Source organism: Chrysemys picta, chromosome 4, assembly GCF_011386835.1.
Source record: "Chrysemys picta bellii isolate R12L10 chromosome 4, ASM1138683v2, whole genome shotgun sequence".
NCBI classification, from domain to species: Eukaryota; Metazoa; Chordata; order Testudines; family Emydidae; genus Chrysemys; species Chrysemys picta.
This window is the reverse complement of record NC_088794.1, coordinates 109,667,166-109,680,781: the sequence shown is the minus strand read 5'-3', so window position 1 is coordinate 109,680,781 and position 13,616 is coordinate 109,667,166. Positions and strand designations below refer to the sequence as shown.

At 47.2% G+C, this 13,616-nt stretch overlaps 1 protein-coding gene across 21 annotated transcripts in view; it reads left to right on the top strand.

Annotated features, from left to right (window-relative positions):
• The window catches only part of RALGAPA1 (Ral GTPase activating protein catalytic subunit alpha 1), a 247,743-nt gene that overhangs the window by 131,900 nt on the left and 102,227 nt on the right, over nucleotides 1–13,616 (top strand). For all 21 annotated transcript variants that reach the window (XR_010600693.1, XR_010600692.1, XR_010600691.1 and 18 more), the window contains one exon: nucleotides 3,146–3,204. Coding sequence is in view for 17 of the 21 variants with exons in the window: in XM_065593297.1 (XP_065449369.1) it covers nucleotides 3,146–3,204 (59 nt within the window). In the remaining 4 variants the exon portion in view is untranslated. The remainder of the gene's footprint in view (nucleotides 1–3,145; nucleotides 3,205–13,616) is intronic.

Genomic DNA, 13,616 nt, shown 5'->3' with positions numbered 1-13,616 from the left:
GCCACCGGTTGGCCACCCCTGTCCTAGGAGCTGTGTCGTTGATGTCTCTCTCTCTCTCTCACGCACACACACACCAGAAACCTATGGCATTACACAGTTGTTGCAAGCTAACCTTTAGTTGTTGCAGCAACTGTGAGCTTCCCTGGGTTGGGGTGGGGGGGTCTGGAAGTGGTAATAATGGAAACCCAGCATGGGCCTGAGTATGGGAGATGGGCAATACTCAGGTGAGGCAGACCCCTCACCAGGGGCCAGGAACCCTTACTGGGCAGGGGGAGGGGGGGTGATTTTTGAGCACCCTACAACTCACCAGCTTACAAGGAATGTGAATTTGTAGGATCGAATTACTGCCCCAGGGGCAGCAGGTCACTGAAAGTTCCCCAATAGTCAATCATGAATATGGTTATCCTGGGGTGGCTGACCCAGTGGGAGTTCACCAGCTCACTACTATTAAATATAAAATTTTTAGTGATGAATATGTAGACTTTGCCTCCCTGTCCAATAGTGATAAGTTGACAGAGTGTAAACTGGAGCAGAGCAAGCAGGGCAATCAGATAATCGAGTGGCCAAGGGTGGCTAGAAAATGGAAAGCTGCCTTCCTGATCTATACGAACTTTATTGCAGAGGCTTACCCAGACGAGCCCAGCATTGTTCAAATATATGGATATAATCAGGAAGGCATATAATACATTTGTGGGCATGGCTTGGTTTAACTAGGACGAAGAGTTTAAATTGAAGGTGGCAACACAAACCGGGATCCAGTGGATCATACCACATCATAAGCTGCTGTTAGAGTGGATGGCCTTACAGAGGTCTGGTTTCCACACTGACAATGGAGCTTTTAGGATCAGATAACAAGTACCTGGATCTTGTAGGGACTCTTCTGGAAGGGCTTTGGCATTGAGGGATATATACTGGGAAGGGTGATCAGTGATACTAACCTTGAGGAGGTCAAAGACGTATCAGAGAGGCTGGGGTGAATCCATTATTCTGCAGGAGGGTGGCAATCCCTGGGTCACCCTGTGGAAGCTGCGAGGGCATACAGGGCAGCGAGGCCATGGAGGGATGGCCCCTCTTGAATCACAGTGACGGGAGTCCCTTCACAATGTATCAGTTGATTAGTTTTAGGATAGGGATTGACGAGGTTGGGGTTTCCAACACATGAATTTGCCCCACTCATTCAGGACTGGGGCAGCAACAGCCACAGTCCAGCTGGGTCCGGGGCTAGCGCAATTCAGGCAATTGGGTGTTGGTATTCTGAAGCATACAAAATGTACGTGAGACCTCAGGTGAGGAATCAGTGTTAATTTTCCTGTGTGTTTGCATTCCATATGCTGGCAAACAGACCGCAGGCAGTGATGTGGATCTGCAGGCACAGTATAGTTTCCTGGGTGCATAGGTGATGTTCCAGGTTACTTGGAGGTTGCAGCTGGCCCTCAGTGGTGAAGTAGTCCTGAGCTGGCATAGAAGAAGGGGCATGTTATGGGATCAGCTGTTGTGCTTTCTGCATACCGTGGTGGCCCAAGAGCAGGTGCCAGATTGTGGCTCACCTTGGGGAAAAATGATTTGGGATGGACATCATGATCAGAGCTAAGAGGGACTTGGGACAGATCTTGGAACTTTTTTCAGGAATAAAAAATTATATGGTTGAACATGCTGCTACGCAGGGTGTTGTGGGGAGCTGCAAAGCCCATTGGGTCAGCTAGGCTCGGAGGTATGTGAATAGGAAGGAGGCCAATTCAAAGGTGGCATATGAGAATTGGTAATTTCTCATCCGGACGTAGCATTTGGGGCAACAGAATTATTCAGGGAAGATGGGCTCTGCCTGTCAGACCTGGGATCTGACATGTTTTTGGCCGATATTAAAGAGGGCATTAGTAGATGTCTGGGAACCTGGCTAGATATAGGGGAAAGGGGGAGGCAGTCAAACTAATTGCTGGTGCTCCTTGTGGTAGATGTCCAGTGCAGGCCCTCCATAGGGAAGGGATATGGTGATCAGATACAATGGATTGATAAAGGAGTTAAGAGGTATTCTTTAAAAGAGCAGAAATGGGGGAGAGGGGGTTTCAGGTCTTTTACGACTGGAACAGCAGGGAGCCAATCTCCCCCTTTATAGCCCCCCTTCATCCTCCTTCGAGGGGTGGGCTGAGGTCCCGGCAGCAGGTTGTCCTGGGACTAGGATGGGTGAAGGGGGAGGCTTGACAGCAGCCCCTCGCAGCCCCCGTATATGTAAATAATTATGGAATTATCTGCACTGTACACTTTTATTTGCTGAGTACTCCCTGACATTTAGGAATAAAGTTGCAGCCTAATTGAACCACATCCAGCGTCTCCTGTCTCCCTTCCTCAGATAGGATTATATCTGGAACACAAGATGCATGTATTGTTTTCTTAGTTTTTATCTAATATTCTGTGTTTTCAGTATGATACCCGGAACAGTTCATAGTTTGTATTTTAAAAGAAACCTTTTAACTTAGTGGTAATGTTCTGTAGTATGTATAAAATCCTGGTTCAGTCACTCGCGCTCTCTGGGGCAGCAGGTTTTAAAAGTATTCCAAAGAGACTACTCGCTACCCAGATTTGTGGGAAGCGAGTACTGTGCATCAGTTAAGAGCACTCCTCCAATTAGTAACAAGGCTTGATGGGTCCTGAAAGAATACAGTCTTGCAGCTTGATGACCATGTTGTGAGGGTTCAAAAGAAGTGAGAGTTCATAACCAGGAAATTATAAGTATGTATTATGTTAGATATTGGTATAATTTATGAAAATATTATTTTAAAAATGTAGTTCAATAAAACTTCGCTGGATGTGGCCAATTACTTGTTTGTTGTTTCCCTCTCCCCTATGGTCCATTTCTGTGTGTTTTGAGAAAGTGAGTTCTTCAGGCAGGGTTCATACCTTCCTTTAAAGGGCCTGGTACACTGGAGGCACTACTAGGAACAAAATAATTTAAAATTTAAGGTGTGTGTGTGTGTGTGTGTGTGTGTGTGTGTTTTGTTAGATGAGTAAAAAGTCTGATTACTTACGCTTGAGACCCAGCAAAAGAATAAGCCTGTGTATTCTATAGCAGAGCCCTTATATTTTTCTAAAGATTTTTGTGGAGACATTTCTGGCAACTGAGTTTGAACATTTACATCTTTTGTTTTAGGAACTCACAATCAAAACTGTGTTAAGTTCTGCGAGAGAGGAGCCATCTGGTCCTGCACGGTAGGTCATATTTTAACAAGTGATGAAAGGCTCCATATTATTGGAGGCTCTTTTATAATTGCAGTATATTCAAGTAGGTATGTTGTAATCCAAGTTCTCCTTTTAGTGCTTGTCCATATATTCCACTAATGGTGCACGTGCACCCTGCACACTTTTGCTAGCAGTACCTGTTGGGGACTGCGTCTGCACCCTGAGAGTCCTCGTGCCTCTGTCCAAGAACATAAAGGACAGGATGACCCCAACCGCTCCTCAGTTATTTTTCACACCCTGTGGCTTTGGGTCAGAACTTTGCAATATCCAATCCCTCACTGAACTTAGCAGTGTTTTGAGCTCTTGCTCCCTGGACAGCCTCCTAATTGTTTGTAAATAGCTCTGGGTAGTGATTGCTAGGTAGTTGTTAGTTTAGTGCAGGGGTGTGCAAACTATGGGCCACGGACTGCTTCCGGCCCGTCAGATGTTTGTATCTGGCCCTGGAGCTCCTGCTGGAGAGCGGGGTCAAGGGCTTGCCCCGCTCCGCCCGGCGCTCTGCAGCCCCCGACTCAGAGTTCCCTTGATGAGTACACCTCTACCCCGATATAACGCGACCCGATATAACACTAATTCGGATGTCTGGCTCTGACACGCTGCTCTGAGTGGCGTGTTAAGGGTGCCGGGCCGGGGCCGAGGGGTTGGATAAGGGGCAGAGAGGGTCTCGGGGGGGGGTGATCAGGGGACAGGGAGCAGGGGGCAGCCACAGCCCAAGGAGGGCAGCGGCAGTGCAGGGGAATGTCACACGGGCTCCAGCCGGCTCCGAGAAGTTGGGGAAGACTGGTCCACGTGCGGAAGTTGCAGATCCAGGGCAGGGAGAGGTGCCAGTCCTAGACGGTGCCTTGCAGGTACCGCTGTCCCGGCGCTGGAGGACTCAGCACACAGCGGGCCTGGCTGGCAGGCTGCGCCCTGCTCGCAGCAGCGCCATTCGGGCTCTCTGGGTCCATAGCGCGCCGCACTACCTGCCGGCAGTCAGGGGCTCCATGCACCCCGGCGGGCAGCTGGCCGCGATGTCCTCACCAGAGACGGGCTGCGCAGGGCTCTGCAGAGGAGGAGAAATGGGCTGAGCGTGGGCCTGCCGATGGCTCACCCTCCCCCAGCACCGCATGGGCACGGGGTGGGGACCAGGTGCACACAGGCACCTCAGGTGAGGCTGCCCACCCTGCTCCCCCTCGCGGGCTCAGCCATTGCGCCGGGCTGGGTGCACTCCGTGGACAAGGCAGCAGCTGCTGGACCAGTTCCCCCTGCCCCGCCCCCACGGGGCTCACCCCAGCTGATGTGGTCGAGCAGGTGTGAGCGCTTCCGTGTGCCGGTTCCCCGGGTCCTAGCGCCCCTCCTGGTGCGGCGCGTGGCTCAGCGTGGGAGTCCTGGGGGTGATTAGGGACGGGTGGGGGGTTGGATGGGTTGGGGGTTCTGAGCAGTCAGTCAGGGGGCGGGAAGTAGATGGGGTTAAGATAGGGGGCAGGGTATTTGCTGTCTATTAATAACGGAGATGCTTGAGGCCAAAGCAAGTTCAATATAACGCTGTTTCACCTATAACGCGGTAAGATTTTTTTTGGCTTCTGAGGACAGCATTATATCTGGGTAGAGGTGTACCATCTTCTGGCATGCATAGCCACACTGTGTAGGTGTGATTTAACCGCGCTGTTTCTGGGATTGTAACCCCACCCCTACATGGCAGTTCCTCCCCCCCCCCCCCCCCCCTTCCCCCATGCGACAGCACACCCAATCCTTTCCTGGTCTCCTACGGCCCCATCCTTGAGAGCCTCGAAACCGGCCAGGGACCACACCCATCCCAGCTAGGGTGCCATGGCGGTGGTACGGCCGCCTTGGTGTCACTGCTGGCAGAGCCCCTAGGAGTCCCCAATACTGCTCCCCTCACCTCCCGGCACCACACTCCATGAGTCCCCCTTCCCCCCACCTCGGTAACATTCCTTATAGAGCCCCCCTCCCACACTGGGTATTCATGACCCACCATACAATTTCCATACCCAGATGCAGCCCTCAGGCCAAAAAGTTTGCCCACCCCTGGTTTAGTGACTAGTTTAGGGCAGTGTTGCTTTTTAATTCATTCCTTTAGTTTATCCTGTCTCTGCTATAGCAGAACAGAAATGTCTGGGGTTTAAGAACTGTCCTTCATGTGAATAATGCCCCTCAATGATAAGAGCATCAGATGCCAAATGTGTTTGGGAGAAGGGCATATCCTTGATAGGTACTCAATTTGTATGTCCTCCTCAAAAAGAACACACAAAGCTAGGGAGCCACACCCGACAACTTTATGGAAAGTTCAATGCATCCTTCCTCAGATCCAGGAGCAACAAAGGCTGAAAACCTAGAGCAATTATCATGTAAAAATACTCCCATCATCTCATCAGCCCACTCCTTTGATGTGCAAGTAACTAAGGGCAAGCCTACTGTGGTGCAACTGTACTAATGTAGCTATGCTGCTGCAGCGCATCAGGTGAAGAAGCTCTGTGCTGACAAGAGAGAGCTCTTCCATCAGTGTAATAAAACCACCTCCATTACTGTCAGAAGCTATGTCAGCGGGAGAAGCTCTCCCACCAACATAGTGCTGTGCACATGAGCGCTTATGTCGACATAACTTAAGTCACTCAGGGGGAAGGGGGAATATTTGCATCCCTGAACAGCTGAAGTTATGCCAGCATAGGCTATAGTGTAGACATAGCCTCAAGGATCTTAGAATCATAGAATATCAGGGTTGGAAGGGACCTCAGGAGGTCATCTAGTCCAACCCCCTGCTCAAAGCAGGACCAATCCCCAACTAAATCATCCCAGCCAGGGCTTTGTCAAACCTGACCTTAAAAACCTCTAAGGAAGGAGATTCCACCACCTCCCTAGATAACCCATTCCAGTGCTTCACCACCCTCCTAGTGAATTTTTTTTTCCTACTATCCAACCTAAACCTCCCCCACTGCAACTTGAGACCATTACTCCTTGTTCTGTCATCTGGTACCACTGAGAACAGTCTAGATCCATCCTCTTTGGAACCCCCTTTCAGGTAGTTGAAAGCAGCTATCAAATCCCCCCTCATTCTTCTCTTCTGCAGACTAAATAATCCCAGTTCCCTCAGCCTCTCCTCATAAATCATGTGCTCCAGCCCCCTAATCATTTTTGTTGCCCTCCGCTACTCTTTCTGATTTTTCCACATCCTTCTTGTAGTGTGGGGCCCAAAACTGGACACAGTATTCCAGATGAGGCCTCACCAATGCCAAATAGAGGGGAATGATCACATCCCTCAATCTGCTGGCAATGCTTCTACTTACACAGCCCAAAATGCCATTAGCCTTCTTGGCAACAAGGGTACACTGTTGACTCATATCCAGCTTCTTGTCCACTGTAAGCCCTAGGTCCTTTTCTGCAGAACTGCTGCCTAGCCACTCGGTCCCTAGTCTGTAGCAGTGCATGGGATTCTTCCGTCCTAAATGCAGGACTCTGCACTTGTCCTTGTTGAACCTCATCAGATTTCTTTTGGCCCAATCCTCTAATTTGTCTAGGTCCCTCTGTATCCTATCCGTACCCTCCAACATATCTACTACTCCTCCCAGTTTAGTGTCATCTGCAAACTTGCTGAGAGTGCAGTCCACGCCATCCTCCAGATCATTAATGAAGATATTGAACAAAACCAGCCCCAGGACCGACCCTTGGGGCACTCCGCTAAATACCGGCTGCCAGCTAGATATGGAGCCATTGATCACTACCCATTGAGCCCAACGATCTAGCCAGCTTTCTATCCACCTTATAGTCCATTGATCCAGCCCATACTTCTTTAACTTGCTGGCAAGAATACTGTGGGAGACCGTATCTCAAGCTTTGCTAAAGTCAAGGAATAACACGTCCACTGCTTTCCCCTCATCCACAGAGCCAGTTATCTCGTCACAGAAGGCAATTAGGTTAGTCAGGCATGACTTGCCCTTGGTGAATCCATGCTGACTGTTTCTGATCACTTTCCTCTCCTCTAAGTGCTTCAGAATTGATTCCTTGAGGACCTGCTCCATGATTTTTCCAGGGACTGAGATGAGGCTGACTGGCCTGTAGTTCCCCAGATCCTCCTCCTTCCCTTTTTTAAAGATGGGAACTACATTAGCCTTTTTCCAGTCATCCGGGACCTCCCCCGATCGCCATGAGTTTTCAAAGATAATGGCCAATGGCTCTGCAATCACATCCGCCAACTCGTTTAGCACCCTCAGATGCAGCGCATCTGGCCCCATGGACTTGTGCTCGTCCAGCTTTTCTAAATAGTCCTGAACCACTTCTTTCTCCACAGAGGCCTGGTCACCTCCTCCCCATGCTGTGCTGCCCAATGCAGTAGTCTGGGAGCTGATCTTGTTCATGAAGACAGTGGCAAAAAAAGCATTGAGTACATTAACTTTTTCCACATCCTCTGTCACTAGGTTGCCTCCCTCATTCAGTAAGGGGCCCACACTTTCCTTGACCACCTTCTTGTTGCTAACATACCTGAAGAAACCCTTCTTGTTATTCTTAACATCTCTTCCTAGCTGCAACTCCAAGTGTGATTTGGCCTTCCTGATTTCACTCCTGCATGCCTGTGGCTATCTTCCCCTGCTAGGACAGCTATTATCAGCCTAGGAGGAAGAAAGGAACATTCTAACCCTAAAAAGTGTAAAACTCCACATTTACCCTTGAAGAAGGGTAATGCAAAGCCCAGAAAGGGTCCTTCTGCAACCCATGCAGACTCTGGTCACCAATCCTTAGTACCAGTCACTTCAGTTCATAAGACATTGCCCACACCAAACCGCATAGTACTGACTATCCCTGTACTAATGCAGTCAGTTCACGTACCTTTGGTATCAGAGTTCTTGGTACTGAGGACTTATATGGCACGTAGAGAGTAATCTGTCTCTTTGATAGTGGTCTCTCTATTAGCATTCACTAAGGTACCCCCTAGTGGTACTGAATGCATCTTATACCTCGGTACCGAGCACACCAGTAGTACCAGCCAGAAGTTGCATAGAGGGTCTGCTTAGCATCTCTGCCACAATGTCTCCACCACTAAAGGAGGAGTGCTCCTTCTCCTACTCAGCTTCTGATAATGGTGGAGAGCCCTCTCCCTCTCATTCCCTGGGATTTAAATACGTACATCTCTGATAGGGAGTCTAGGTCTCATTATCATTACCCTAGTTCTGAAGTTCACAGGAACCCTAGTTCTTGGTATCTTCCACCATGGTCCCCTGCTCCCTATGCTTTACAGCACCTTGGCCCTACTGAGCTCAATAAAACTTTCAGTGTGCAAATTGGTCAGCATCTGCAACATGTTCCAGGCCTGTATCTCCACTTCCATCATCGCAAAGAATAGCACTTTTAACTATTCAAGAACCAGATGCTTCTGCTGAACATCTAGACTAAGACTCTGAAGAAGTTAAACTGATGATCTCATTATTCTAGCTCACATAACCTTGTCATCTCCTCATATGGCTATAGTTGTTAATGCCCTCTTCATAGCCAGAGGACAGTGCATCTTTTTGGACATTGCTCAGCAGAATGGCAGATGTGCTAAAGATCCTAGTAGAAGTTGTCAAAGGGAAGTCATACAAGCTCTGACATCTTGGATACAACCATGCCAGGTCGTCTAGCGATGCCTGCTAATGAAGGCTTCCTGCACCTTGTGAAACTGCTCTGGCAGAAACTGGCCTCTCTAGCTTCAACTTGCAAGCATTTGCAGCAACAATATCAAGTACCATCTGCAGGTTTCATACAGTTTTATATACATCCTGCTCCAAGATCCTCGTGGTGTTAGCAGTCCATGAAAAGATGAATCATCAAGATCCTTCCAAATCTACCACTTGAGATAAGGAGCTTAAGAAGTAGACTTAATTAAGTGCAAAAATTGCTTCTTTTTTAAGCCTACAGATGAGAATAGCCAATTTTCTAGCATTACTGGCTAAAATTTGACAATTTGAATTATGATAACCTCTCCAAATTGCCAATAAAATCCCACAGGACTGCAGGGGGGGAAAAATTAAGTCTTTGATTTCAGAGTGGTAACTTGTAACACATACATCTCTTTAGGCAGATGTTGATGCATCTGATACCATGGCCAGGACTAAGAAACTTCAATTGTCATGAGATCGTCATCCTGGCTCCAAGCTTCCCGCATTCCTTAGAAAGTACAAGTTATTACAGAAGACCAGTGGTTTGAAGGATATGACTTACTCAGAAGACTAATGAGATCTTGCATTCTTTAGGAGTGTATTCATCTGCTTTGAAGAGGAAAGCAGGTAGGCCTCAGTCTTACCTTACACACTCATATTACCCTCAATACAGACTTTTTCAGCCCCCAAGAAAGCATCAGAAGTTCCAGAGGAAAAAACCATCAGCATCCTCTATATCATCGTCACATTCATCTACATGTTTGAGGAAGAGAATTTGCCAAGAGCTTTGTATGACTTCTAGTTGCTCTCTCTGTTATTTCCCCCCCTTTTGGAAACCATCTTTTTTATTTTCATCGCATTTGGAGAACCATAACAGACCATGGGGCTATGGAGGTAGTAGAACCAGGATACTCCGTTCAATACCACACCCTTTCCACTTGAATCTTCTCCCTCCTTCTCCAGGGGTCCCCTCCCGCCCCCCATTAGAGCATGCTACATCAAGAAGTTGAGTCACTTATAACTTTTGGTGCAATAAAAGAGATTCCAACAGAATTCAGAAGGAAAGGGGTTTACTCCCAGTATTTTCTGATACCAAAGGAAAAGGGGGTCTCGTGACTAATTCTGGATTTGAGACAGCTGAATACCTTCATCTACAGATTCAAGTTAAAGATGGTAACCCTCGCCTCCATAATTCCCTCCCTAGATCCACAGGAATCGTACTCAGCTCTTGACCTTCAAGATGCCTACTTCTGTATAGATGTCCATCATGTCTACAGAAAATATCTAAGATTTCAAGTGATCAGTTCCCATTATCAGTACTAGGAATTGCAGTTTGGACTGTCAGGGACACCGCGGGCATTCACCAAATACCTGGCTGTAGTAACAGCCTACTTGAGTAATCAATGAGTCATACTTTACCCTTAGATCAACAACTGGCTCACCTGAGGGAAGTCTCCCCATTGACTCTATTCAGCAGACTCTCCAGCTCTTTGCTTCCCTCAGGGATTCAGTGCACTCCTACTCTTGCAGCTTCCACATATCTCCCCCACTGCGATCCAACCCCCTTCCTGCCTTTGAACTTCTATCTATCATACTGTATTCTTCCCCTTCCCATGATGTACCTGTCAATTGCCATCCACTTCTCACCTTACTTACCGATTTTGACTCTGTACTATCTCTTCATTGTCTTTCAATTTCCCACATTAGCCTTGCAACTGCAACTTTTCATGTTAACTTCCCATTCAATCATTTCTTCTCCCATCTCCTCTCCTTCATATCTATGTTTAGCCTTCATTTCTGGGTCATGTCTTGGACATGTGAAAGTGGCCATTACTCGGATTTCATCTTCACTAAGTAATATTCCCTCCCTGGCCTATCTATTACTGAATTCTTTCTCTCTGACCACCATCTTCTCCTCTCCACTGCCCTTGATCCTCTCCTTCATCAACACTGACCTTGTAATCAACTCCTTAGACTTCTTCCACCATAAAGTCCACCCTTCCAAACTCCTGTCCAGTACATCTGTTTGCTCTACTCATGCTCTAAAGAAAATAAATGTAGATTTCTTCCACTAAGATTCACCATCTCCTCTTTATTGCAAATATAAAGTATTAAAACATCCATGAGCAAAACCCAAAAACCCATGAGGTTGTCTTTTTTGCTCTGTGTTTGTACAGCGGGGTACTGGTCCAAGACTGAGACTCCTAGGTGCTACGATAATACAAATAATAATAAATAGGTTGTCTTAAAAATCAAGAGATTTTTAAAAATACTGATCTGTTTGTTTTTGTTCTTTCTTAATTTTTCTAAACGTGTAGAGTGTAGCCCTAACCCACAATTTGTGTATGCTAATTGCAGTTTGAATTTTTAATCTGAAAGGTATATGCACAATTGCAGGGGTTCTTACTTTTCCCCCTGCCCTCACCTGCTTGGCAGGGAACTCCACTTTTACCCTATTCTAGCCTCTGGGATGAGGAATTGAGATTCTTGTAAATTTTAAAAATCAATTATATAGCATCATAAATTAAGGTTTTTATGTTTTTCTTGTTTAGGAAACTGTAGTAATATATTGGTATCTTGGAAGGCAGACTAGAAATCACAAATATCATATATTATATAGTTTTTATTGCAGGTATTTGAGTATTCTTGGAATCTTGAGTTCTTCTTTCAATGTGTCAGTGTCGATCCTGCTGTAGGTGTGCATGTGCCTCATGCATGTGAGCTTGGACTCTTTTTTGAACAGCAGTGTCTGTCAGGGCTTCTTATGTGCCCTGTGTGAGGGCATAAATGACGGAGTGGCCGCAACTCTCTTTCAGTTCCCTCTTACCACCTGTGGCAGCAAGACAGAATTTGGACTGTCTGACCAAATTCTAATTCATGAAGAAATCTTTTTACCCCTTATTGAGATTTTTTTAGTTGGGCATTCTTCCACCCTCCTCTCCCCACATCCCCCAAAAGGAAGTGAATAAGCAAGGTGAGATCCCCCCTGTACATTCAGATATACCAGGGTGAAATACTTTTCACCAACCATTGGTAATGGCAGATTTTAAACCAACAGGGTTTAAATGCTGTACTTCTTGCAATGATCTGATGCCCTTAATTGATGGACACAGCAGATGCCTCTTCTGCCTTGGGGAAGGTAATATCCCTAACAAATTTCATATGCCTTTCCGTCTCATCCCACACTGGAAAATCTTGAGATACAAGACTCAAACTGCACTTCTTGGAGCAATCAATGAAGTTGCATTCGATCCAGGCATTGAAACAGTCTCCTCAGCTCCGGTTTGGAGGACATCTTCGCAAGTGCCCACATGTTTGATTCCAGAAAGGAGAAGAAATCTAAAAGGGTTCCAAGACGATCACATTGGGGCTGGATTTCCTGATGCTGACCACGTTGACACCAACACCTGGGGATAGAGATCTGACAAGTAAAGTACCCACACTGAGTGCAAACAACTCAGAGTGGTCAAACAACAATCCTGCAAGGATTGAGGCGAAGAGAGGAGTGCTCAACCATCTATGATGTTGAAGGCAAAGTCAGAAAAGAAGGCTTGAGCGACTGTCACACTGGTATAAATATTGAGAGCAAGATCCAACCCAGTACAGACTCTGGCACTGACCAGCAAGCCCTTTGACTACTCAGGTATGCCTTCAAGGAGACACCACCACCCTCCTCTTTGCACTGGCACCAGCACCAGCAATATCAGTGCTAGAATCCCAGCCAGTGACACTGCCATCCCCAGAGATACACTTTTCCTCACTGTCTCTGGGCCACTCTGAGTCCCCTGCTACAAGCAGGGAACCCTTTTCCAAGAGACAGGAGTGGTGCCCTAAAGAGAAGGATTTTGAGAGCAGTGCTGAAGTCTTAGGTGTTTACACTCCAGTGCCATCCTGTATGTTCTTCTGGTACCAGCCCCCTTAAAGACACAATACCATCTTAATCTTCTTTGGCATACATCAAACTTCCTCCCAAAGGCAGGTTTGACAAGACAGTTGAGAGCCACCCCAAAACCATCCCAGAGTTGACCTTTGGAAGCCACCTTGCCCCTTTTCTATTGAGTGTGACTGGAGATTATGGCCGACACAGGAGTGCTGGACATCATCACCCATTCCCCATCCCTCTTTTGGAACTCTTCTCGCAGGAGCCTGTTACAAAAAGTGGCCTCATTGCTTCATCTAGGAGCCGTAGAAGAGGTTCTGCGGAAGTTCAGAGGGAGAAGCTTCTATTCCTGGTATTTCCTTACTCCAAATAGGGGATCTTCATCCTATCATAGACCTGAGGAAACTGACAGATGCATACACTGCCTGAGATTCAGGATGGTAACACTTGCCTCCATTATCCAGTCACTGCAGGCTCAGGAGTAGTTAATGGCTCTTGACTTACAGAATGCATACTTCCACACTGCCATCCACCTGGCCTGCAGGAAGTACCTGAGATTTACGGTGGGGCCAAGCCATTATCAGTACAAGGTACTGCCCTTTGGAGACGCTGCAGCACCGAGAGTCTTTACAGAAGTACTTCATTGTACGTGCACTCCTAAGGAAAAAATTATCCGTGTATATCCATATCTAGACGACTAGCTGATCAGAAGCAGGAAGTTCTCTGACAAACCTCAACTACGTGCTACCTCTTTTGCCAGCTCGGCCTCCTAGCAAACTACAAGAAATCATCTCATGATAGAATTCATATGGGCCAGGATAGATTCCATGATGGTGAGGGCATGCTTACCTTAGGACTGAATCCTCTCACTTGAG